Source organism: Macrobrachium nipponense, chromosome 4, assembly GCF_015104395.2.
Source record: "Macrobrachium nipponense isolate FS-2020 chromosome 4, ASM1510439v2, whole genome shotgun sequence".
Taxonomy (NCBI): Eukaryota; Metazoa; Arthropoda; class Malacostraca; order Decapoda; family Palaemonidae; genus Macrobrachium; species Macrobrachium nipponense.
In genome coordinates this window covers 62,218,777-62,246,023 of record NC_061100.1, presented here as the reverse complement: position 1 = coordinate 62,246,023, position 27,247 = coordinate 62,218,777, and the positions used below count along the sequence as shown (strand labels likewise).

Sequence of the window (27,247 nt, the reverse complement as noted above, 5' to 3'; positions counted from 1 at the left end):
GTACTGAAGAAGTGGATACCGCAATTAGATGTCAGGGTCGAAAGAATGAGGAGTTGAGGGCATTCGGAAACCAGAGAAACTAAAAGCAGAACTAACGAGATGAAGGACTATGTGGCTGACCACAAGGAAAGTAGGTACTTATTATCAAAGTGCTTAAAATCTGCTACGCAAAATGGAGAGTGTTGGAGATACTGAAATATAACGAGAAACTGTTATGCTGATTAAGTAAGAGAGAGAGAGAGAGAGAGAGAGAGTATCTTTAAGCTTCACATCTAAGCGTGAATGCTTTGAAATATAGTATGTCAAAAGTGTAAGTTCACGAACACATATGCTTTTTCCTTTACTGCGCTGAAAAAATAGTTATAAATGTGAGAAATAAATCACAATAACATAGGTTTACCAAATGCACAATCATAAACTCATCTGTACTGCACACTCGACTAAAAACAAGTATTCGTTCCTGACAATACCTGTTGACCGAATATCGGAGGATTGTCGTTAATGTCTTCGACGACGACCTTGAAGGAACAGGAATCTTGGAGGGGTTCAGAACCTCCATCACGTGCCATCACCGTCAGATAGAACTCCTTGTCCTCCCCTTCACGGTCAAGAAGCTAGATGGCAAAGTAAAGTATAGTGTGAAATTGGAGACACGTAACAAGGCACTTATCCATGCTAGTCATTAATTTAAAAAAATGGAAATGAAAGTAAATAAAAAAATTGATATATTTGATTTATTTCTTTACTTCTAGCACTTCTTATGTCCATGACACTGTTTTGTTTAAGCTCAACCACATTTGGAATTATACATTTTGTTGTGAATCATTCTCCAAATTTATACATATTGTAATACTGATTGAATGGTTCTTGTTAGGGGCCTGTTCTGTTTTGCTTGTCTAAAATTCGCGTAATTCAGTTTTGCTTTTGGTTTGAAGTTAATGTTATTCATTTTCGTTTGCTTTTTGTTTTGTTGTCAGATATTAACCTAACTTTGTAAAAATCTTTTGAGTTTTGTTTATTTTTGGTTTCCAATTTATTATTTAAAATCACTCCGGGTTGTATGTTTTTTGTTTTCATATTTGCAAGCGTGTGTAGGTGTGTCCAGTGGTAACCGGTTGGCAGTGAGGGTTTTTCGATGTCGGTGCATCCAAGTACTTTTAATCTGTGTATGGCCTCCCGACAGAAGGGTTCTTGGACGTCCTAGGCATTTATTGGCAGTATCTACAACTTGATTGATTTCCGTTTGAGGAGAAAAAGACTTCGTGTCACTCCGGCCTGGGTTGAGTTGAGACCTACGTACCGCTCAGTGTCTCTGTTCTTCAGTGGTCGTAAGAGGCGATCATTTTGTATACCACCATTGTGCGCAAACAAACGAGTGCGCAATCGTTGGCTTAACGCCCACGCACGGAGTCAGGTTTGCGCATTCATCAGTTACCGTCCTAATCTCAACGAGACGACAGGAATAAGAGCACTGCTTGCATAGCGATTATTCTCGCCCTTGAAAGCAACGATTCCAAGAAAACCAGTTGTAGATAAAGGACTGGTATGCAAAACGTTCTAGATTTACTCATGGTAATCTCTTAAAAGAATTATTTTTGTCCTCTCGAAAGGGTTATGAGAACTTTTTACGCATAGATTCTTCTACATTCGCCGATTTTTTAGAAAATGTTATGCCGCTGATCAAGAAAGAGGATACAAATATGAGGGATGCAATATCGGCAAATGCCAGACTTTCAAGTGCCCTTCGATTTCTTACAACTGGCCAGTCATTTTGATGAGCTGAAGTTTACCGCGACAATATCTCCACAGAGCCTTGGATGCATCTGCTATCATATCCGTGATGAAGGATTATATTTGGGTAGTTATATCTGAATAACCAAAAATGCAATGGAAGAACTTTTTACATAAATAATGGAACAGGACTCGTTGAAACAGAGTTCATATTAATATATAATTATCAAATACATATATCAAATACATATTAATATATATTTATCAAATACTTATTACTTAAGTACATGCACGTTGAGGATAACAATATAAAAATAAAGAATATTCAAATTAATGTAAATATATCATGTATGGATAATTTTTACTTGCTTATATGTCACTAAATAGCGTGTGACAACATATCTGGCCAAGGCCACAGGAGAAATAAAAGAAGGAGTACCGAGCGTTTTCGTGTTATTTCAACACATTTTCGAGGTACAATGCATTGTACCTCGAATATGTGTTGAAATAACACGAAAGCGCTCGGTACTCCTTCTTTTATTTCTCCTGTGGCCTTGGCTAAATAATTTTTACATGTACAATAAGGATATAGATATATTTCATTTAACCTTTTACTTCCCAGTTATAGAATCATTAAGCAATTCGATGAAATTTTATGAAAAAAAAGCTGTGCATATTACTTAAAGGAGTTCCGAGTTATGGCACTGTTCCCATGTGGGAACGCTGGGACTACGTGTCCTGAAATTTGCTGTATTTTACCAAATTTTCAAAATTCATACATAAACGTTATAGTATCCGTTTTTCTCTTTCTACCTGGCAAAATTTGAAGAACCAAAATAAAAATTCATGCTATATGTTACAATGTATCAAGTGTAGCCCCTCACAAACAAACTATTTTGACGGTGTGGTAAGTTAATGCACACACTGTATCTTTATCAAAATTTAATCGAAATTTAATCGGACTAGGCATTCAGTACATCGGTATCTTGCATTTTTATAACAAACAACGCATCTTCCTTGCTTGCAACTCTGCTTTATATGGCCACTACCCACATAGTGAATGTCCGTTTATCATAATACTAGACAGAGGGCTCATATATATTATCTGATCGAGTTCCGTACTTTTCACTGTGAGTAACTTCTTTAATTCCCATCTGTAATTTGAGCTGAAAGAGTTTATTTTCCGAACAACCGTGGCTCTGTTGGTGTTTGGCGCTGTTTCCTTAAATTTGTCATTCACTCTGGTATATCCTTCAGATTTTAATGACCCGTTTTAATAAGACTCACTTTTAGCCCTCCACAAGTCTGGTAAATTACGATAATGTCTAAAAACTCGGACCATAATTTCTCATCAGCTCTGCTCGCCATGACGACTCGGGCTCAAATGAGGTGATTGCGCATACAGACAGCACACATCATTAATGGGTATTCCTTTGTCCGAAAGGAGAAATGCCCAATCACCTACTTTTACCAACGGACAGCCCTACACACGACGGTAATGTATGCACAATCACTGTCTAGGTATATTAGGTCTGCCGACTTGTTAACCAAAATAAGAGCGCTCTGCGCATGACGTCACTTGAGAGAACAAGTGTTGCCATATTTCCCATGTTGGTTGCCAGTTTCTTTTTATGTTCCTAATTTTTTCACAAACTAGGGTAGTTCAACATCAAATTCCCTAAAATCCACATACAAAAGTTACTCTGTATAAACATATTTTTCTTGAAATAAGTCAAGAAAAAAAAATCTAATAAAAAATTTTTTTGTTTCAATGCACGATTTACTCTCTTTTTTTTCCATCTCGATTTTCTTGTTTAGGTATCTCATCCTAAAAGACACAAAATTCAGCCAAAAATTAAATTACTTCACTGGGAAGATCAACACCAGTTTATTTAATTTCATAGGCAAGCATTCTTGTACGTGAATGGATTTGGATATATCTCTCATAAAGTTTAACTGTAAACAAAATAAAAAAATCAGATGCCATATAGAGATGACACTTGTTAATTTTAATGATCCAGAACCTTTAGTCACTTTAAGTGTCAGTCATCTTTTGACCTAAATGAGGATACCGCATTGAACTGTTTTTTAACTATGTAGCCACCTCTCTCTCTCTCTCTCTCTCTCTCTCTCTCTCTCTCTCTCTCTCTCTCTCTCTCTATATATATATATATATATATATTATATATATATATATATATATATATATATATATATAGAGAGAGAGAGATTATATATATATATATATATATATATATATATATATCTATATATAAAATATATAAATATATATCTATATATAATATATATATATATATCTAATATATATATATATATATATATATATATATATTATATATATATATATATATATTATATATATATATATATATATATTATATATATATATATATATATATATATATATATATAATAAAAGGAGCCCATAAAAAAAACAAAATATAGAAAAAAGTACTATATTTCAGAGACTGCTGTCTCCCTCTTCAGAAAGATATTGTGGCCATATCCTCTGGAGTGTTGTCTGTACTGTTGTTCTCAAATTCTACTAGATCCAAGTCTGTATTTTATATGTCGCTGGTTATGCAAATTTCTAACGCAAGTTTACGCTCGTTTTAGGATTTGGCTTTGTTTGATGCATCTCACTGACACCAAATCAGCTGATAAGCAATCGTTATTTTCATTCTTTTTATTTACGTTTGTTTTTATCACTGATTAGTTCAACGTTCTTACCGAGAAGCAGCTTTCTAATTCTATATTTATAGTTAACAACACCAGGGTAATCATGCAATCCACTCATATGTCTGCAACACCCAAAAAAAGTTTTCTAGTGGGTCCTGATTCAATTATCACGTTAATATATATTCTACATTATTATTTTTGATTAACACTCATAAAGACCCACTCATGAGTGACACGATACAGATCAGGCCCTTTGGAAAATTGTAATAAGTTCTTGATCTTGCGTTGCATACTCTCATTTTTGTCATTATACTGGTAGTTTTACATAGAAGATTTTTCTGGTTGTCTAAGTCAGTTCCATAAGCATTCTTGACTTTACATCTCCAATCATGCATGATGAATTTATGAGATCAAACTTATCATTTATCATAGAGGTAAATTCCACAGTAACCTTCCAGATACTGCTTCCCAACAGCCCCCTCTCACATAAATATTCAATACTTAGCATATTTTAAACTCTGAAGTTCAGTTTTTTCTAGTTTATACGAATTTCACTAATCTTATGATCTAGACCATATGCTGTCTATGTCTGACTTAACATTTCCCTTATACAAGAATCAGAATTAAATCAGTGTTCAATCCTCAAAACAAAGGCCCTTAGTTATAAAATGATTTCTTGTCAGTTTTATCATTTGTGGGACATCGGCAAATACGAGTATTTCCCTATCATGACATGGATTTCTTTTTGTATTGCAACTTACGTTAATTTCACTGGGTCTGTCCCAAACTCCTTCCATAATTTATGATTGCTCGGCACTAGATCAAGAACAAATGCAATTACAGGGTAGCCTGGTCTCCATTTTCACATTCATTCCAATCACCATCTCATGAACATATAATTCAATAAAATCATAAAAGATGAGTTGTCTCCATTTAGCGGTCAAACCATTCAGCATGATAACCTGAACTTTTCAATAAGGTTTATCAATATGTTCTTTTATCATGATTCCAGTACTTTGCGATGCTCGTTTCATCAAAAGGTATTACGGCTAACCTTTCTTCTACAGTAAAAGCTTCAGCTTTCTTTTTATTAATGACAAAACTAATGCCTATATACTATACCTGGCTCACAAGGAAAACTTCTATAAGAGTCTTTCGCGTGATGTCATGCCCCTACTGCGAGCCAGGTAGCCTGCGCGTCGTCAGACCTAATATACCTAGACCGTGTGAACAATCACCCATTTCGCGCATTTATGATTGACCATCTATTTGCCGCTTTTGCTTCTGTTCCACCATTAGCATCTTTATTATCCCAGTGATAAATATTTATTGGCGGGCTTTTGCTGTCGTGCGTCAGCCCAAGGTGGGTATAAGAAAGATGGTTGCATCTGGAGTGAAGGAAATTGACTATACTCTGTTTTTTCCATCTGTCCACCCGCCTGTGGTGTTTGCGGATGGTAACACTGCGTCCGGGGCTTTAGATAGTTACGCTATGTATAAGTTTTAGGTAAATAAAAGGATATCTGGGTGTACATTTGCAACTGAAAAGTGTTTTAATAATTTACTGTATGCGAATTACACCGTTAATATTCGAAATAGGGTTATTATTATTGTTGAATGTAACTATCTAAAGCCCGGGACGCAGTGTTACCATACGCAAACACCACACGCTGGTGGACAGATGGAAAAAACCGAGTATAGTTGGCATCTCTTGCCTGCCAAGGCCACTCTCCCTTTACACTAGGCCTATGCATTAACGGCAGGCTTGGAGTAATTGTAATTTAATTGAAATGTAAAATAATTACACATTTTTAAGGTAATTGAAGTTGTAATTCTATTTTATTGTAATTGTAGTTGTAATTGTAATTTGATATAATTGTAGTTACAATTGACATAAAGCATATGTAATTATCCCTAGCCTGATTGAAGAAAATTTATCTGCTAAACCGATAAAGACGTCATACTACTGACATGACATCACCTGGGGAAATATTTCTTGGAAAGCAATTAAAATTTACAAATTTCCTTATGTTTTTTTGTGACTTATGTGGCACAAGGTGCTAGCACAAAACACCATACTTTAGCTATGTTGAAATTTCAACATAGTTAACAAGACAGCTTCCTGCTTTGACAAATGATAGTTGATGAGCGTGACATAAATGGCGCGGAGCCTAGTGATCTTCAATAGTTATGATGAAAGTGGGTATTTTTGGTTTGTTGTTAGATCCGGTGAATTATTGTATTTAGCTAGGTTTAAGGATTCTTTCTCTCAGTACCCTTTCCTGTCGTGCATTTGTGATAACCTTTCACCATATTATGTCTGTATAGTCTCACCTTATCCTACAGCTTCCTTTTCTCCTGTCCGTACGAACGTTATCTAGGAGATTGTGTTTATTGCTTGTAAGGTGTGTGGTACTTTTATTTTCAGGTGATTATGTAATAAAGGTGGTACCCATTTCTGTATAAATATATTTGTTATTCACGGTTATATACATAGTTTATTGTGTCCCTCCTGTTCGTGTTTTGGGTTTCATTTTTGCTGTTCCAAAGGCTATTCACTTATACACGAGTAGATAGATTTAAGGTGGATCTAACAAAGAACTGGTAACGGAATTCGTTACAATATACATATGGGAGCATCTGCTAATAAAAAAGGTATTAACCTTGACGCCTGTAATTCGAGAAAAATGAAGTCAAAATTAAAGGAAATCTTTCTACAAAATGCATTTTACACAATTGCATGTACGATTACACAAAGAAGAAAACTTAAAAAAAAAAATCCTACTCTAAAAACAGCTTATATTTCTGTCACCATCTCACCTTTGTTGTAGATATCTGTCCATGTTGATTGGAAGACTGGATTGTGAACCTTCCGAAATCATTCAGGAGGATGTAAGATACCATTCCGTTATTCCCTCGGTCCTCGTCAGTCGCTAACACCTTTAATAGGAAAGAAAAGTAAGCCATTTGCATTTTTTCACCAGAAAAAGGAAAATCTCCCACAATCTTTGTGTGTTTTGAGCCTCCCTTCATTTTGAAAATGAAAAAGACGTTGACGCTGGATTAAATTCTTTTATAGTTTAACGCACTCGTCCTTGCTCAAAACTCTCTCTCTCTGTTTAAACACACACACACACACACACACACACACACACACACACACACACACACACTCACACAAAACTCTGTTCGTCAGCAATTTTTTTAAAGTAAGGCAAATTCCCATCCAGAAAGCTAATGTCCCGCAGTACCCTGCGTCCTCTCTCTCTCTCTCTCTCTCTCACACACACACACACACACACAAACACACACACACATACACACAAAGCAGCCGACATTCGCTCTTCAATTATAGAACTTTGAGTCTCATAAAACCTTCAGTAAAGTTGTTTTCTCTCTCTCTCTCTCTCTCTCTCTCTCTCTCTCTCTCTCTCTCTCTCTCTCTCCTTCCCCCGCATTCCCCCAAAAGATATGGTGGCCACATCACTCACCATGAGCACAGGAGTTCCTTCCGTCGTGTTCTCCTTGACGCGAATTCCGTCGTAAGCGGCACATTCCAGGAAGATGGGCTTGTGGTTATTCTCATCTGCAATAAAGTCATGTCGAGTTATGGAAATCCGAATCCCAATGGGAATCTGTTTCCTGGAAAATGTTATTTCACTTCAAGACAGAAAGAGGAAGCATGCATCTATCGCTTTCACTGTTTGTTCTTTCTTTTCTGAATTTATTTTTATTCGCGGTTCTTCCATAAAGCGATAGAGTGGATATTTGTTCTGCCATAATATCTTAAGATTTTAAATCTCAAAACAGCCATAAAACATTAATGGCCCTTTTATTTTGTATTACGCTTTAAAATGCAAGGGTCCCTGGTATTTATCCGATAAGTTTTTTTTATAGTATATAAATATTTTTGTAGCAAATAAGTAATATGTGGGCGACAATTTATTCCTTACCTTCAGGTTCCCATACAAGGCGGGCTTCGAAAAATAGTGAACACTTTAAAAAAGATATACTCTCATAATATGTAATCATGATTTTCAACATTAATATTTTCATTGGTGCAATGCTATCAATACTATGTATATAAAATAATTTACTATTGATATTATTAATACTTATATGATACTAATTAAGTACTATGCCTAGTAGGCAAATCCTTATTGATATAAATCCTTATGGGCAGTGAGACCAAATACAGAACAAGTTGACTAACATTAACTTGATACTTACCATAAGCCGGATACGTAGCTGTATTGAGATGGAGAGAGAAAGAGAGATCAAGATTGAAATTATAAGAATATCAAATCAAGCGTTATTTACTCCTACTTTTCCCAACGATAATGTGCAAACTAATAATTTTAGCATAAAGCTCATTCACACATGTATACGATTTGCAAATAGCAGATTTATATATATATATATATATATATATATATATATATATATATATATATATATATATGTGTGTGTGTGTGTGTGTGTGTGTGTGTGTGTGTGTGTGTGTGTGTGTGTGTGTGTGTTACAGTGTCGTTAAGGAATTAAGGAAATTACTCCAAAAGGCATTAACTTATAAAGAACTGAGAGAATGGCACGGAAATGGGAAAAGAACGGATAATGATTTTTTAAGAAAGGATCTTGTTACTCCAAAACAACCAGGTCTTTAGCCGTCAGGCATCTGGTTTCCATCTCCCCAAAACTCTGTAAGCCTCATCTCCGAAGATTAAGTGACTCTCTGGCGCACCCAACATTTGTGACACTTCGAGTGTTGGAGAATTAATGTAAGGTTGGACCTTTTCAAGGGCCTTCTGTTTAATATAACCAAGGGAAATTTAAGGCTTCCTTGTTTCAAAGATGGATCGTGTGAAAATCTTGGCTCCACCCTTTCCAAGAGTAGGCCTCGAGTCTTGGCGAATCAAAGCCAGTGGTGCTAGGTCATAGGCCAGCCCAAAAAGGGGTCTCAACAAATAACCTATGAGATTGACCCAGGGATACACCCCCAAAAAGCCAGGGCATGAATAAGAGGCGTTTCCTAATTTAGAGTCTACGAATCACTATAGAAGAATTGACAGGAAGGCGGTTTTGTATAAAGTCTGTAGCCACTAAGACACAAGATGCCTTTCAGAAGATGCCACACCCAGTCCAAATCCAAAAATCCAAAGGCAGTGCTAAGAAGATATCATCCTAATAAAAAGGCCAGACAGAGAGAGAGAGAGAGAAACACAGAAGAAAAGAGAAGAGAAGAGAAGAAAAAAGACAGAGGGGAATCAAGGGGAGAACATCAGAGTGGCGCGGTAGTAAAACCGATAAGAAGAGAACAGAAGTGAGGGAAAGTGCAGAAGTGTGGTGTGTGAAATAGACAGTGACCGTGACAATCAATACTCAGTAAATTTCCCTCGTACCTATAGACTCGTAATTGCAACAAGTGCCTTTCAAAGAAATAAGTTTTATTTGTCCAAGAGCCCAGAAACTTATTGGTGGAAAATTTATAAGAACCCCTAGCAAAGAATAAACATATATAAGGACACATCAATTTTAGTTTTTCCCAAACTATATACCTATTAAGATAATTACATAAGAACATTCAGCAAGGTGAGATATTTAGATAATTCTACTTTCCCAATTTTTACAGCCTCCAAATCGGTGCACGTTACCTTAGGGCATTGTGTGGTAACAACTACCGTCACGTGCATGTTACCTTAGGGCATTGTGTGGTAACAACTACCGTCACAGAGTAAATGGTGATCAGCGGTGGGATGCGAAGAGATAAAAATCGATAGTGACAGTTAAATGGTACGCAGCGACGGAATATGAAGAGATAAAAATTGATACAGTGACAGTTTAAATGGTAGGCAGCGACGGGATACGAAGGGATGAAAAGAGACATGAATGACAGTTAAAAACGGTGGCCGCGGAACGGGATCAAAAGTTTTAGTTTCGGCATAAGAGATTTCAATTCAAAACACTCCACTTGAAATAGAAAGTTCTCCCCCAAAGACAGTTACCAGCGCTTCTCCCAAATACAAAGACAGTTACCAAGTAGTGACAATAAAAGCCTGCTACCAAGAAAAAAAGCCACCCACACTTTGCAAAAAAGAAACTCCACTCCGAAGAACAAGACCAGTTGAAAGAAGTTCCACTAGAAGATACTAAAAGAAGATGTCGAACGCTTAATATCAAAAACACATCAGTCAACTCAATCCCACAAGAGAGAGAGAGATCCCCCTTCCCGCAGAGAGAGGTAACAACGCATCAAGCAATGCAGCTGTCAGACGTAGCCTGGGGTGCCAAAGACGACAAAGATAAGTCCCAGATAATGTCCTCACACTTACATAACATTAAACTTTATTAAAAGTAAATTACGCGATTAACATTTCAGTTAGACAATTTTAAGATACCTAGTTTGGTACATTGAGATTAAAAGATCTTCACACTGAACTTTTTTTTTGGCAACGAAACTTTACGATATTTCTTCACTTTACTAATTCTAACTAATCAACTACTAAGACTTTTTCCCAAACATTTGTATTTACTAACCAATAACTTTAAATCTAATTTTAATTTTTATGTTTTTTGTGATTTTGGTAGTTTTTTTTTCTTATACTTTGTTTTTTTGTTTTAATATTTACTTTTTACTCTTATTTTGTTACGTTGAGTGAATGTCAACTTGTTTTTACTCTGTTTTGTTTAAAGGGCATTTTAGATAACAAGGGTAATTCACAGGAGGTCTTTCGTTGCGTACACTTTACGGTCAGTTCAGTATCGTTTTACCAGTACGGTTAAGAGGGTTTTGTGGTTGTTTAAGAATCGCCTACTAATAACGTAACTTTGAGAATATTTCTAGGGAAAATTCTTTTATTTTGGTGATCGAATACGGAAGTAAAAGCAATTTATTGTTATTATCATTATTTTCTTTTCGGGATATTACAGTCATAACTTTAATACTTTAGTGATACTCAGTGCTTAAGAAAATTTCCATTAACGAGTCGATGGTCAAGGGGAGATCGACTCCCAATCAGAACATAAGAACGCCTGTGCTCACGAGAAGTCAAACAAGGAAATTAACCATGGCAGAAGGCGAATTCGAGCGCAGCAGTAATGGGAACACATAAGGGACATGTAATTAATCACATAGCTAAATTTTGCAGAAGAAAGGATGGTCAGTTAGCTTGCAACTTAGAGAACTGGATAGATCAGGTGGAGACATGCCTAGACAGCATAACGGGGACAGACAGAGAAAAGCTTATTGAAGCCAAGAGTTATCTTGATTTGGAAGCCAGAGGAGACTTAGAACGATACGTCCACTCCGAGACATACCGAGATCTTAAGAATTGGGAAGAACTGAAACGGTATTTTAGGAAGGTCTATTCCACAGTTGGAGAAAGGGATCCAGTTACTAGCCTGGCAAGGATAGTGCGTCAATTTAAGTTAGACGAAAGACGCTATCAAGACTTTAGCTCTCAGTTGTATAACAATATGAATGAATGGGTTAACTTCATGGAATCCACAGGTTGGATAGAGGTAGAAGGAGGCAAGCAAAAAATGCTAATGGGTCATGTTAAAAAAATATTTAGAATAGCAATAATGGTTGGAAGCCTGCCAACAGAAGTTATTGGAAGGATGACTCATAAGTGGGAGACATCCGATGATATAGATGAGATTGAAGAGGAGGAAACAAAAATCCTGAAGGAAATCCTATATACAGACCTTTAGTCGATATAGGACAAAAGGAAAGGGGTCCAAATAGATCTAGGACACCATCTAGAAATCTGAATAAGATGCCAGGTAAATCTTCTCAAGGAGGATTTTCGACAGTCACGTTATAACTGTCAGAAGAGAGAACATTATGCCAGTGACTGCCGAGGGATGGCCTTCTGTCCTTTCCATAAGAGAACAGGGCATAGTGCTCGAGAACGCAGAAATAAATTTGTTTCAACTCCTAGAGGTAGATCACAGTCAAGAGGCAGAAGTAGAAACCATAGTCAATCTCCACCAGTTAGAGGAAATAGGTATGCTAATCAAACAGCAAGCATAGGGTATCAACCAGTTCAGCCAATGTCAGACGCCGCAATGGGAAATTTTCTGCTTACTGGTACAATGGATCTTCCTCTATAACATAGACAACGTCCGGAATGCCAAAGCTAAGTCAAGCTACACAGGTTAGCAAAGTTGAAGTAGGGAATGAATATAATTACAGTGGACCCCCCGTATTCGCGTTCTCCAGATTCGCGGACTCACACATTCGCGGATTTCTCTCGGGAACGTTTCCCTGCATTATTCGCTGAAAATTCGCGCATTTGCGGTATTTTTCTATGATAAATATCCACAGATTCCTGGTTTTTTTTGATGAATTTCATCATAAAATGCACTTTTTGTGATAAAACTATTAAAAAAACCATGTAGGAAAATTTTTAGTGGGTTTTTCTTGAGTTTTAACTAACAAAATAGGCCTTTTTAGCATTTTTATAGGGGTTCCAAACATTCGCGGATTCTAACTATTTACGGGGGGGTCTGGTACGCATCCCCCGCGAATACGGGGGGACCACTGTATAGACCATTATTTCCTGCACATGTCGGTCTAGAGAAACCTATTGTTACATTCTTTGATACAGGAAGTCCTAAGAATAAAATGTCAGAAAAGGTGTATCGGTTGTATTTTTCTCACTTAAGTTTGAATCCAGCGGTAGATTGTAGAATCACAATCGTCCAGGGTAATAATATCCATGTCATTGGACAGTTAGATTTCCCATTTAGGCTAGGAAGAATTGCACTAAGAGAAAAGGTTCTGGTAACCCTAGATATACAATTAGCTTTTGCCCATTTGCTGATAGGTTACCCAACTATGGCTAGACAAGGGATAAGCATTGATGCCCCTAGAGAACAACTAGTGATTAAAAACGGTCGTGAGATTTCTAGAATACCAATATGCAGGTCAATTAAAAGAACCCAGACTCAAGAGAATCCCACGGTGAAAGGTATCTTAAAGAAGGATAAGACAGAGGGGAAGATATCCAGAATGCATCACGAGTTCACAACAGATCATTAACCTCTTAGAATCTAATCAATGCACTTATTTAAAGTTAGAGAGGAAATTAAGACTTAAACCTAGGGAAAGTACGTGGGTAAAATGTACGGTAAATCCAATTTTTGAAGGGAAGGAAATTCTCATACTTACTGAAAAGTCGCAAGTAAATGGAATACATTATTCTTCTAGTTTACTGTTTACATGAAGTTAGACAGAGCAGAATAGCGTTACAGATTACAAATAACAGAGGAGGAAAGGTTAAGTTAACACCAGGTACAGAGATAGGCCTAGCAGAAGTATACTCTATACCTATCCGAGTTGTAGAAGGGGAAACGGTAGCCGCAATCAGTAAAGGATATGAAAATTATGCTCAAGACATAAAACTGAGAAGAGCTAAGATAGGATCTCATTCAAAGGACATTAAGGAAAACCATGTTAGAGAAGAAATCATAGACTTACTGTGCGAATATAAGGATATAGTCGCTCTTGACGGCGACTCCATGGGGAATGCAGGCGAAATAACGCACAAGATAGACATTCCATCAAACACAAAGCCAATTTACATGCCAGCCTACAGAGTACCACATTCCCAGAAGATCATTGAAAGAGAAGTACAAAGAATGAATAGGCAAGGAATAATAGAACCATCTAAATCCCCAAGGTCTTTTCCACTTTTGCTAGTTCCTAAAAGGGACAAAACTTATAGAATAGTTGTGGATTTCAGGAAATTTAACCAAATTACTGAAAATGATCCTTATCCAATGCCGTCAATGTGAGATCTTATCGCCACTACATATAGGTCCAAGAAGTACTTCACCACTATAGATTTATTGCAGGGATTCTTGCAAATCCCTCTAGACGAAGAAAGTAAACCTTTGACAGCTTTTTCCACTAGTAACGGCAGATACCAGTATGTAAGATGCCCTTTGGTCTAAAGTCAAGCCTGGTAACTTTTGTAAGATTAATGGATAAAATTTTGGGTGACTTACTAGGCAAGGACTTACACTGTTACATAGATGATTTGGTAATAGCAACAGATACCATAGAGGAACATATAGACTTAGTCAGAGAAGTCCTAAAGAGATTAAGAAAGGCCAACCTGAAGCTTAAACTAAAGAAGTGTAACTTCCTTAAAAGGAAAATAGACTACCTTGGGCATACACTAAGTGAAAAGGGTGTAGAAGTAAACAACGCAAAGATTAAGTAAATTAAGGAATATCCTACACCTCAGTGCAAGAAGGATGTAAAGTCATTCTTAGGTTTAGCAGGTTTTTACAGCAAGTTCATAGGGAACTTTGCAGTCATATCCGCTCCACTAACTGAACTTTTAAAGGAACACGTATCATTTACATGGACAGACGAGCAGCAAGAAGTATTTGATGAATTGAAAGAAAGATTAACCTCCCCCCTCCCCCCCCCCCCCCAACCCCACCCCATACTTAGTTTCCCAGACTTTGGCAAGGAATTCTTTTTAGCCACGGACGCAAGCCGCATTGGTAAGGGAGCATGTTTAATGCAAAAACAATATGATAAGTATAATGCCATAGCTTATTACAGTAGGAAATTAAAGCCCTCAGAAGTGAACTATTCAGTAACAGACCTCGAGTCTCTAGCTATAATAGACACTTTAAAGGATTTCAGATATATCATTTTTGGTTACAAGATAACCGTGTTTATGGATCATGCAGCCGAACTGGGTAGGAAGGTTGGATGTCCCACAGATGCACTAACAGACATAGATGGCGTATTAATTTGGATGTGCTACGAATATGATCCATTTGGTAAATTTCTAGGTGTGCTGCACAAAAGGTTAGTACCTAAGAGTCTAAGAAACAAGGTCATTGAGCTAATGCACGACGATGACATGAGAGCTTACCAAGGAAGGGATGAGATAGATTAATCCAAAGAACATTCCATTGGAAGGGAATTCACAAGGATGTTAGTAATTATGTGAAGAGCTGCAACACATGCAACAGCTGCAAGGGAAGGACAAACAAGGAAGTACCTCTAGGGAAATATCCTATCCCACAGACTCCTTTTGAAAGAGTATCTATTGATCTTATCACTAATCTTCATACCACTAGTGTGTATTGACGCGCTCACGAGATATAGAGAGTTGGTACCACTAACTAGTAAAAGTGCCAAGGAATGTGCAACCGCTCTCTTCGATAAGATATTTTGCAGATATTCTTCCCCACAGCTCATTATCTCTGATAACGGGACCGAGTTCAACAACTCATTAGTTCAAGAAATTTGTAATGCCTTTAAGGTAGAAAAGGTAGCGATACAGCCGTATCACCCAGCAGGCAATGGCTTAGTAGAAAGGAATAACAGGAAGGTTTTAGACGTATTACCTCACACAGTAGGACACGATCCTGACTGGGATGTCAATTTACCTTTAGTCCAATTATCATTAAATGCACGGCATCATACGAGTACTATAGCAACTCCCAAAAAAGCTTTGATGGGATATGAACCCAGATTACCTTATGCATGGCTGAATCAGCCAATACAGCCTAATTACTCTGAAGATATCATGTAGTAATCCACAAGCAATTGCACAAGAATCTAGAAGAAGCCCAGCAGAATATGATAGAGAAGCATCAAGAAGGATTTAGGCTAGTAGATTACAAGAAAGGGGATGAAGTCTATATTAACCCTTAAACGCCGACTGGACATATTTTACGTCGAGATAAATTGTCTGTCGGGTGCCGACTGGACGTATTTTACGTCGACATACGAAAGTTTTTTTTAAAATTCGCGGAAAAATACTTATAGGCCTACCAGCCTAAAACTTTTGAATCACGCACCTTGGGGGATGCTGGGAGTTCACGGATCAAGGCCTTGTTTTGTTTTGAAGCGTGACCCAGGTGCGCATGCGCGATATCCCTTCTTCTCGCTCCAGCCAGCATCAGTAGCGCACCATCCGAGAGCGATCTTTCGTGAAAAGCGTGTTTTTCTAGACTTGTGCGAGACTTTGAGCATTTGTATTGCTACAGGACATTCGTAGATATGTCTCAACGACGTGTGAACCGTGAAAGGCGCGTTTCACCCGTCGGAAGGGATCGTGTAAGGCGAGTTTTGGACCTGGATGCTGGCGAGGGGCCAAGCACCCAGCATGACCCCGCGCCTCAAGGCCGTTCTGTGCGGCCACGTGTGGCTGAAAGTGTCTCAGGAACACATCGTATGCCTTTGGTTACCCCTAGGAAGCATGTGGGCGTCCTTAGGGGCATTCGTAGGCATTTGGGAGGCCTCCAACCAAGGGACATAGACGAATATCTTTCGGAGCTTGATCGGGAACATGTCGCAAGTCCTCATTTTGATGGCGGATGGTCATCGAGTGATGAGGACATCAGTCCCGATGAAAGTGAGGATGAATATTTGCCCCCAATGTCCGTTCGAGGCTCACATCCCGAAAGTGAGCTCGAATTCAGTGGGTTCAGTGCTTACGAGGGGGAATCTGAGGAGGAGGGGGAGGGTGGGGATACGGGCTCAAGTTTTATCGCAGAGGACGATACAGAAAGTGAGGGCCTAAGTGAGGGTGATGGGCCAACTGGGGGGGGGGGGGGGGGGGGGGGGTAGTGTGCATCGTGCCGCGCACCCGTGCGCTTGGTGCGTGCGCGCGCACGGGCACGTAGAAGGTCGGCTCGTCGCGCCAGCCAAGGTGGGCTCGTCGCGCCAGCCAAGGTGAAGGTCGGTCGTCGGAGAGTGACGAGGGGTGGACGGAGGACCCCACCCCTCCTAACATGCACCCCTTCACGGCAACCCCTGGGATGACCGTACCAGTACCCCTGACTGTTTTGAGGTTCATCCAGCTTTTCCTGACGCGGGAATTGCTGGAATACCTGGTACACGAGACGGTGGATTACGCTGAGGTACTGCCGGTATGAGCTTGAGGACCGACCTTTGTCGTATTACTGGCGGGGTTGCAACCTCATTGACATGGTTATGGCATTTTTTGGGGCTCCACATTTATTTTGGTATGACACCTGCTGTCGACGTCACGCAATATTGGAGGAGAAATTATTTTTTATGTATGCCGAATGTGCCTGGCGTTATGTCCCGTGATAATTTCCTGGCGTTGGACAGGTACTTCCACGCCTTCAACCGAAGGGCCATACCCCGGAATAACAGTGATCGCCTCATTTTAGTGCGTACAGTGTTGGATTATATCCGTGAGCGGTGTAGTAATCTCGTGATTCCTGGAAAGAACCTGTCTTTGGATGAGGGGATGATGCCTTACAAAGGACGTCTTAGTATAAAAGTGTATAACCCCAAGAAGCCAAAGAAATATGGTGTGAAATTCTTTCTCATTACTGAGGCCAACACTGGATACGTTGTGGACTTTTCAGTGTATACCGGGGTCTTCTCCACGCTGCGTGACACTGTATTCAACCTTGTGGGACGTTTCCGTAACCAGGGATATCACCTGTTTATGGATAATTATTATAACTCCGGATATTCCCTGGCCCAGGAACTGTATGAAGCAGGTGTTCACGTCAGTGGTACCCTTCGGTTGGTGCGTGGGGACCCGAATGTCCTCAAGAGGTTCGCTAGTCATCCGCAACACCTGGCAAGAGGAGAGACAGAGTGGCGGCGGAAGGGCGCTGTCTTCGTCATCTGTTGGAAGGGTGTCCAACTCATCCCCATGATTACGACGAGTCATGAACCCATCCAAGAAAGAGATCGTACAGCGGAAGAAGACACGTCGACAGGGAGAGTTGTGTTTGAGGAGTTTCGTACCGAGCGGCCTACTGTCATTGGGCACTACACAGGCACATGGGAGGAGTTGATCTCTTTGATCAGCTCATCCAGTACTATCCCTTCGCCAGGAGAACCAGAAGGTGGACACAGAAGCTCCTCAAATACATCCTTCAGTTGGCCCTCCAAAATGCCTACATACTGTACTGTGGGTACCGCGGTGACAATCTTCCGAGGTTGACCCACATACAGTTCCTAGAGGTAGCCGGGAATGCCCTCATCAACTTCGATCCCGATGAGTGGCCTTCCATAACTGACCCCCTGCCCCGAGCTGCAGATCTGCCCCTGAACCCGAGGAAAGGGCAGATAGGAGGGCCAACTTCGCTCGGAACTTTGCCGGGCCGCCCCTGCTGACCGACGGCCCCGTGCCCCTGACCCCGACGCCCCTTGCTGACGATCCCGCCCCCCCCTGCTGACGACGGCCCCTGCTGCCGCCGCACCCTGCTGAGACGCCCTGCTGACGACGCCCCTGGTGCTGTCCGCCCCTGCTGACGACGGCCCCTCTTGCTGCCGGCTCCGCCATCACCGCGTCTCGTCGGGTAGTGGACCCTGCGTGTCGGCTGCAGCCAGGGGAACACATACTGGAGGCCTAAGAAGAGCGAAGGCAGAAACGGTGCCGGGTGTCCCATATGAATGCCAGAAGGAGAGACCACCCGGTTCTTCTGTCGTCTCTGCAAAGTGCTCTTTGCAGGATAGGGGAGTGTGACCGAAAGTACCACACTAAGGTCATGTATTGGAGCGCGCCCCCTAAACCGACAGCGGAGGGCACATGGGGCCGCCGGGTCCATCAGCAATAAGGGCGCGCTCTCCCTCCCCACCTGTACCTCGTCATGTCGAGTGGAAAAAAATGCAAGACTCTTCAATGGAGGAGGGAGAAAACAAGAATAGAACGAAGAGTCAGGATTACGAGTGAGTATTCTGCATTTATTTTATATTTAGTTTATATTTATTACAATTTTTTATATATCTGAATGTGTGCATGATAAAATAATAATAAGACATTTCATTGTATGCGAAAAGAGAAGTGTCACCTGCATTCCTTTTATTTATGTATTGGTACCAGAATCGAAGAATGTAATATATATATTTTACGTATATATATTATATTATATATATATATATATTATATATATATATTATATATATATATATATATATATATATATATTATAAATATTTTTTTTTGGGGGGGTAAGCATATTACTTACAGTATAGTAATATTCAACCATTTACCTTCACTTTAAAACAAATTGCAAGTCTCTAGAACAATATCTCGATTTATGGTGAATATTTGAAAAAAATATTTTTATTCCCTCCGCTCGCCGATTCTCGGCCGAAAATCTCCGAAACGCGTAGGTCACATTCTCCTAATATTTGTGCCTTTTCATATTACGCTATTTTATAGTTTTATATATGGAAATGTGCGCAAAAAACATGCACAATATAACAAAAAATATTGGAAGGTTGTAGCAGTTCTCATTTTGAAATATTTGCATATAAAGTAACGATAAGTACGAAAAAAAAACTACGATCGGTCAACTTTGACTCAACCGAAAGCGTCAAAAAAAAACGCATTTATAACATATAATCTTACAGTCTAGTAATATTCAATCATTTATCTTCATTTTAAAACAAATTGCAAGTCTCTAGAACAATATCTCGATTTATGGTGAATATTTGAAAAAAAATATTTTTTTCCCCTCCGCGCGCCGATTCTCGGCCGAAAATCTCCGAAACGCGTAGGTCACATTCTCCTAATATTTGAGCCTTTTCATATTACGCTTTTTTTAAAGGTTTATATATGGAAATGTGCGCAACAACATGCACAATATAACAAAAAAATATTGGAAGGTTGTAGCATTTCTCATTTATGAAATATTTGCATATATAGTACGATAAGTACGAAAAAAACTACGATCGGTCACTGACTCAACCGAAAAGGTCAAAAAAAAGCAGTTTATTCAAACATAAAACATCTTACAGTCTAGTAATATTCAATCATTTGTCTTTCAATTTAAAACATATGCATGTCTCTAGAACAATATCTCGATGGTGAATATTTGAAATAAATATTTTTATTCCGTCCGCGCGCCGATTCTCGGCCGAAAATCTCGGAAACGCGTAGGTCACATTCTCCTAATATTTGTGCCTTTTCATATTACGCTTTTTTTAGAGGTTTATATATGGAAATGTGCGCAAAAACATGCACAATATAACAGAAAAAATGGAAGGTTGTAGTATTTATCATTTTGAAATATTTGCATATAAAGTACGATAAGTACGAAAAAAAACTACGATCGGTCAACTTTGACTCAACCGAAATGGTCAAAAAACGCATTTGTAACATAAAAATCTTACAGTCTAGTAATATTCAATCATTTACCTTCACTTTAAAACAAATTGCAAGTCTCTAGAACAATATCTCGATTTATGGTGAATATTTGAAAAAAATATTTTTATTCCGTCCGCGCGCCGATTCTCGGCCGAAAATCTCGGAAACGCGCAGGTCACATTCTCCTAATATTTGAGCCTTTTCATATTACGCTTTTTTAGAGTTTTATATTATGAAAAATGTGCGCAAAAACATGCACAATATAACAAAAATTATTGGAAGGTTGTAGCATTTCTCATTTTTTTTATATTTGCATATAAAAAAAAAAAAAATTTAAAAAAAAATTTAAACAAAAATTCGACATTCGGTCAACTTTAACTCGTTCGAAATGGTCGAAAACTGCATTTGTAAGCTAAAACTCTTACAGTATCGTAATATTCAATCATTTTCCTTCATTTTGAAACAAATTGCAAGTCTCTATAACAATATTTCGATTTATGGTGAATTTTTAAAAAAATTATTTTTTTACATCCGCGCGCTACGAATTCATGCATCATTTTGTGATAATATTTTCTCTGTGTTGCTTTTATCGTTTTACAATGTGTTATATATCAAAATGATCGCAATTTAGTGCACATTACAACGAAAAAAAAGTAACTTGTTACCTCTAACCGTTTGGCGCACAGCGCGATTTGAATACAATTATATATGAAATTTCGTTTTTGCGCTATCATATATCGCATTATTTATATATGATAATGATAATTATTTTCATTTCTGATGGTTGCATACTAAACTTCAAGCAATGACAAAAAACGGAGCCAAAAATGAACTCTTAATCTTGAAAACTAAGCACGCTGTGATTTTTTGAAAAAAAAAATTTTTCCGCTTACGCGCTCACTCTCAAACCCCTCCGGCACACGGGAGTCATTTTTTTATTTACCGCTTCGGCGTTTAAGGGTTAAGAAGGAAGTAAGAAGTGGTATTAATTATAAGTTAGCCACTAAATTCACAAGACCATACAAGGTCGTAGAGAGACTAAGATAAAGGTTAAGAAAATGAATAACCAAATGCCTTCTACATATGCTGAATCATTAGAAGAAGAAGAATTTTGGATAAACAAGGACAAGGTCAAGAGAACCAAAGAAGCCAAAATGACAGAGTAGTCAGAAGAAATTCCAGAAGAAGGAACTAGACATAACCTAAGAAATAGAAGAGTCACTTTTCAGTGAAACAGAACAAACCCATAATTCATCCTATTATTCCCGTGTATTTATTTGATTTCTTTATTGCTAAGTTTACCTTCATCGGTCGACTTAGGAATAATTTTTGTTGTTGTTGCAATTCTTATTTTAATTAGTCGGTTTGTAGCAAAATTTTGGAGTTAAGTGCACTAACTTCAAACTTATTTTGACTTGAAGGGAAATATTTGGCTATGTAAGAAACGGTTCAAAGCGTAGTATAAGAACTTCAAGACATATATTAAGTTTCATTGTTCCATAAGAGCATTCTTAGAAGTAAAAGAATAAATAAGAAGGGTTAAGATAGAGATTAAGAGATTTAAGATAAGGGAATTCGTTTCAGAAATGATTAAGATTTTGAAGGGGTAATTAATACACTTACTTTGTTCAATCTATAAGATGTTGATTGATGAAAACTTACTAATAAGATATTAATCGACGAAGACTCACTAACAAGATGTTAATTGATGAAGACTCATTAACAAGATAGTAGTTGTTGAAAACTTACTAACAAGATATTAATTAGTAAAAACTTACTAAATGTCGTCACAGTAGAAGAAACCTACAAGTATTAACCACTAACCAGTTCCTTCAACCGAGTTGCCAATTTTGTTGTAGTATCAAGCAGTAAAATTATAAGGTTTAATGTACAAGGTTACTCAGAAATTACAGTAAGAATGTCCAATGAAATTTTGCATAAACACAATACACAATCTCAGTAGGAAGTCAAGGACACACTTGTTATTGCATACATATACACAAGGATATTATCTCCCAGGACTTGTCCCCAAAGAAAGGCGATATCCACCTAGATAGAATAGGACAGAGGACCGAACAAATCATATACTGTAAACTTGGATAGTTACCATTTTTTGCTTCTACTATGCATTTATATAACTTATGTGACTTAAGGGCTTATGTATGTTTAACCTTCAGTTTTCTTGTTTTTGGCGATTTATTTATGTTTGCCTTCAGTTTCATGTTTCTTAAAGTGATTTACTCATATTTGAATTCACTTTGATGATTCTTTTAATATTACTAAATCAAGGATTTATTTATGTTTATATTCAGTTTTAATGTCTCTTCATGTTACTTAAAAGATTTATTCATGTTCATATTCAGTTCCAATGTTTCTCTGAATGTTACTTACTCAAGAATTTATTCATGTTTACATTCAATTTTGATTGTTGCCCTTAATGTTACTTATTCCAGGATTTGCTCATGTTTACATTCACTTTTGATGTTTTTAAGTTAAAGTTTCAATATGATTTCCAAGAAGCATAAGTTAGGAGTCCTCTTGTAGGTATAATATTTGCTTCAGCTTAGTTAACGCTGTCGGAGACAGCTAGGTAGTGGGCCGAGACTGTTACAGTGTCGTTAAGGAATTAAGGAAATTATTCCAAAAGGCATTAACTTATAAAGAACTGAGAGAATGGCACGGAAATAGGAAAAGAACGGATAATGATTTTTTAAGAAAGGATCTTGTTATTCCAAAACGACCAGGTCTTTAGCCGTCAGGCATCTGGTTTCCATCTCCCCAAAACTCTGTAAGCCTCATCTTCGAAGATTAAGTGACTCTGGCGCGCCCAACATTTGTGACACTTCGAGTGTCGGAGAATTACTGTAAGGTTGGACCTTTTCAAGGGCCTTCTGTTAAATATAACCAAGGGAAATTTAAGGCTTCCTTGTTTCAAAGGTGGATCGTGTGAAAATCTTGGCTCCACCCTTTCCAAGAGTAGGCCTCGATTCTTGGCGAATCAAAGCCAGTGGTGCCAGGTCATAGGCCAGCCCAAAAAGGGGTCTCAGCGAATAACCTACGAGATTGACCCAGGGATACACCCCCAAAAAGCAAGGGCATGAACAAGAGGCGTTTCCTAATTTAGAGTCTACGAATCACTATAGAAAAATTGACAGGAAGGCAGTTTTGTATAAAGTCTGTAGCCACTAAGACACAAGAAGCCTTTCAGAAGATGCCACACCCAGTCCAAATCCAAAAATCCAAAGGTGGTGCTAAGAAGATATCATCCTAATAAAAAGGCCAAACAGAGAGAGAAACACAGAAGAGAAGAGAAGAGAAGAAAAAAGACAGGGGAATCGAGGAGAGAACAGCAGAGTGGCGCGGTAGTAAAACCGAGAAGAAGAAGAGAACATAAGTGAGGGAAAGTACAGAAGTATGGTGTGTGAAATAGACAGTGACCGTGACAATCAATACTCAGTAAATTTCCCTTGTGCCTATAGACTCGTAATTGCAACAAGTGCCTTTCAAAGAAATAAGTTTTATTAGTCCAAGAGCCCAGAAACTCATTGGTGGAAAATTTATAAGAACCCCTAGCAAAGAATAAACACATATAAGGACACATCAGTTCAAGTTTTTCCCAAACTATATACCTATTAAGATAATTACATAAGAACATTCAGCAAGGCGAGATATTTAGATAATTCTACTTTCCCAATTTACAGCCTCCAAATCGGTGCACGTTACCTTAGGGCTGTATGTAGTAACAACTACTGTCTCACACACACACACACACACACACACACACACACATATATATATATATATATATATATATGTGTGTGTGTGTGTGTGTGTGTGTGTGTGTGTGTGTGTGTGGGTCTGGGTCAAATTCCCGACACACGTTAAATCCCGACAGACAAAATCCCTACACACGCACACGCACAGACACACACACGCATATATATATATATATTATATATATATATATATATATATATATATATAGAGAGAGAGAGAGCGAGAGCAGAGAGAGAGAAGAGAGAGAGAGAGAATAAGGCCCTTTTTCATATAAATGTGAGTGCTTTGGTTCGTTTGGCTGTTAACGTTAAAACTCCAAACTATGATAATTAGGCCTTTCTTGTGAACTTGCAAAACGAACAGTAACAATAAAGCCTTTCATATTTGCACTATACTTCAGTCCTAAACCACCCATAGAAATGGAAGAAATTTGTGAAAGGATTCCTTCTCAAAATGGAAAAAATAAAATTAACGTAAGTGGATACCTGATGGTTAAACAAAAAGACAGAAAAGAATCATACTACTGGTGCAGTGAATTTCGAAAATCAAATAACTGCAAAGGAAGAGCAGTTACTACACTTGTAAATGAGAACATTTACTAACAAAATTTGAGGAGCACAATCATGCTCCTTGTGCAAGTGTTGCAAAAATAAGAAATGAAATAAAAATTACGAGCAAAATCCACAAGAGATCTACCGATTCAAATTATTCAGTGGAGCACCACCTCTGCTACTCCAAACACATATTGTGAAAGGTCTACCTTCCAAAAATCCCCTAAGAAAGACACTCTGAAATATAATGGTTTCCACGAACAAAGCACTATACACTGTTGACACGCAGCAACAAGTTAATATTTATATATATATATATATATATATATATATATATATATATATATATATATTATATATATATATATATATATATATACCTATATATATATATATATATATAATATAATATATATATATATATATACATATATATATATATTATATATATATATATATATATATATATATATATATATATATATATATATATATATATCTTATATATCATGGCTATGGAAGTTATAAATATCGCATTTTATACTGTTGCTAAATTTAATCACGCCCAACCAGTTGTAGATGAATCCCTCTTATACTCTATCTAAAGTAAAATCAGTAAAGTCATTCAAGCAGAGGTGCTTCAGCAGAAATTTTTTAATCTTTTATCTGAATACCAGGATGTTTCTCCACTAGTGAGTGATCTCTGGGGAAAACGGATGTCACTGAACATAAAATACGGTCGAAGGACAAACATAAAGCTTATATGTACCTTCGTATAGACTCCCAATGAAATTTGAAAATGAGATAAATGACGAAGTTGAAAAAATGTCAGTAATGGGAGTCATTGGGAAATCAAATAGCCCATATAATTTTTCCCTTAAACGTCATGCCTAAAAAAGATCGGTCTTGCCGTATCGGCGTAGATTCTGTCGCTCAAACGAGGAAACGATTCCCAATCGTTTTCCAGTGCCATGTACCGACGATATCTTATCTTTGTTAGGTCAGAATAAATTTTTCACCAGTTTGGACTTACATAAAGGCTTTCACCAGATACCATTAGCTATGTGAGTGTATCTCATACACCGCCTTCAGTACACTCGGAGGACATTATCAATTTTTATGTATGCCTTTTGGTTACGTTGCGCCCCAATTACATCACCAGAATGATTAATATAGTGCTTGGAGACCTTTTAGGGGATACCCTACATGCCTATATGGTTGGTCTTGTAATCTTTTCTAATACCTTAGAAGTACATTTGCATAAACTAGAGCTTGGGCTACAGAGACTAAGACAAATAATCTCAGAGTAAAATATCTAAATATGAGTTTTAAAAACCGAACATGTTTATTTAGGTTTTATGTGTCTAGTCAAGGTCTTAAAGTAGTCCATGGTAAGGTGTCGGCTATTCGTAACTTTCCGGTACCTATTAAACGTAAAGGGGATACAGCACTTTTGTGCTGTAGTGGGTATTACTATCGTAAATAAATATGTAACCCTTTAATCATAGCAGCTCCTTTAACAGATCTTACGAAGAAGGGCGTAGATTTATCATGGTCTGAAAAGCATCAAGCGTCCGATATCTTAAAATTGGAATTATGCAGTTCACCTATCTTAAAATTCACTGATTTAAATAAGGAATTTTTTTTATTGTAACAGTCGCCTCAGACCAAGGGGTAGGAAGGGTACTACTTCAGCAATATGATAAACAGTTCTTTCCTATAGCTTTTTATTCATGTAAACTAAAGCCCTCTGAAAGTAAATATGCAGTAATAGGCAAGCAAGGGCTAGGTATCGTTAACTCACTAGTACATTTTAAGTTCATAATCTACGGCTATCCTGTTAAAGTCCTTACTGACCATAAGTCCCTTACCGAGTTTTTCAAAGGCTTTAATCACAGTCCCAAAGGAACTCGGTGACATATGTCATTCAGGTCTTTGGAGCCAAGATAGGATATCTACCTGGGAAAGCAAATATCATAGCTGACACATTATCCCGCAATCCCACACCATACTGCAAAGAACCATCAGTTGGCCTAACGGATATAGAAACATCGTGCCTATTATTAGGACCGTATCTGAACAAGAAAATTCATTAACCCAAGTGATCGTGAACATTGAAGACCTGGGTTGGAGCACTGAACTGTTACAAACTGAACAAAGCAAGGGTCAGCAGTTGAGCGAAACAATAAATGCATCGAACGGAAATCCTAAAGCAAAAGTATATTTAAAGTATGTGCAGCAAAATTATGTAGTCAAAGGTAATATTACATGTAGGTCCGTGACGAAGAAAACCCGAGGAACACAGCAGGTGACTAACGACCAGTTAGTTGCACCAATCTTTTTATACCAACCGTCCTAAACTGGTTGCATTCC

The 27,247-nt window shown here is 37.9% G+C and overlaps 1 protein-coding gene across 1 annotated transcript in view; it reads right to left on the bottom strand.

Annotated features, from left to right (window-relative positions):
• The window catches only part of LOC135211378 (neural-cadherin-like), a 480,177-nt gene that overhangs the window by 437,463 nt on the left and 15,467 nt on the right, over window positions 1-27,247 (bottom strand). Inside the window, exons 4-8 of the mRNA XM_064244691.1 lie at window positions 8,662-8,679; window positions 8,385-8,408; window positions 7,923-8,017; window positions 7,252-7,371; window positions 471-614 (exon numbers count right to left, since the gene is read on the bottom strand). Of these exons, the coding sequence (XP_064100761.1) occupies window positions 471-614; window positions 7,252-7,371; window positions 7,923-8,017; window positions 8,385-8,408; window positions 8,662-8,679 (401 nt within the window). The remainder of the gene's footprint in view (window positions 1-470; window positions 615-7,251; window positions 7,372-7,922; window positions 8,018-8,384; window positions 8,409-8,661; window positions 8,680-27,247) is intronic.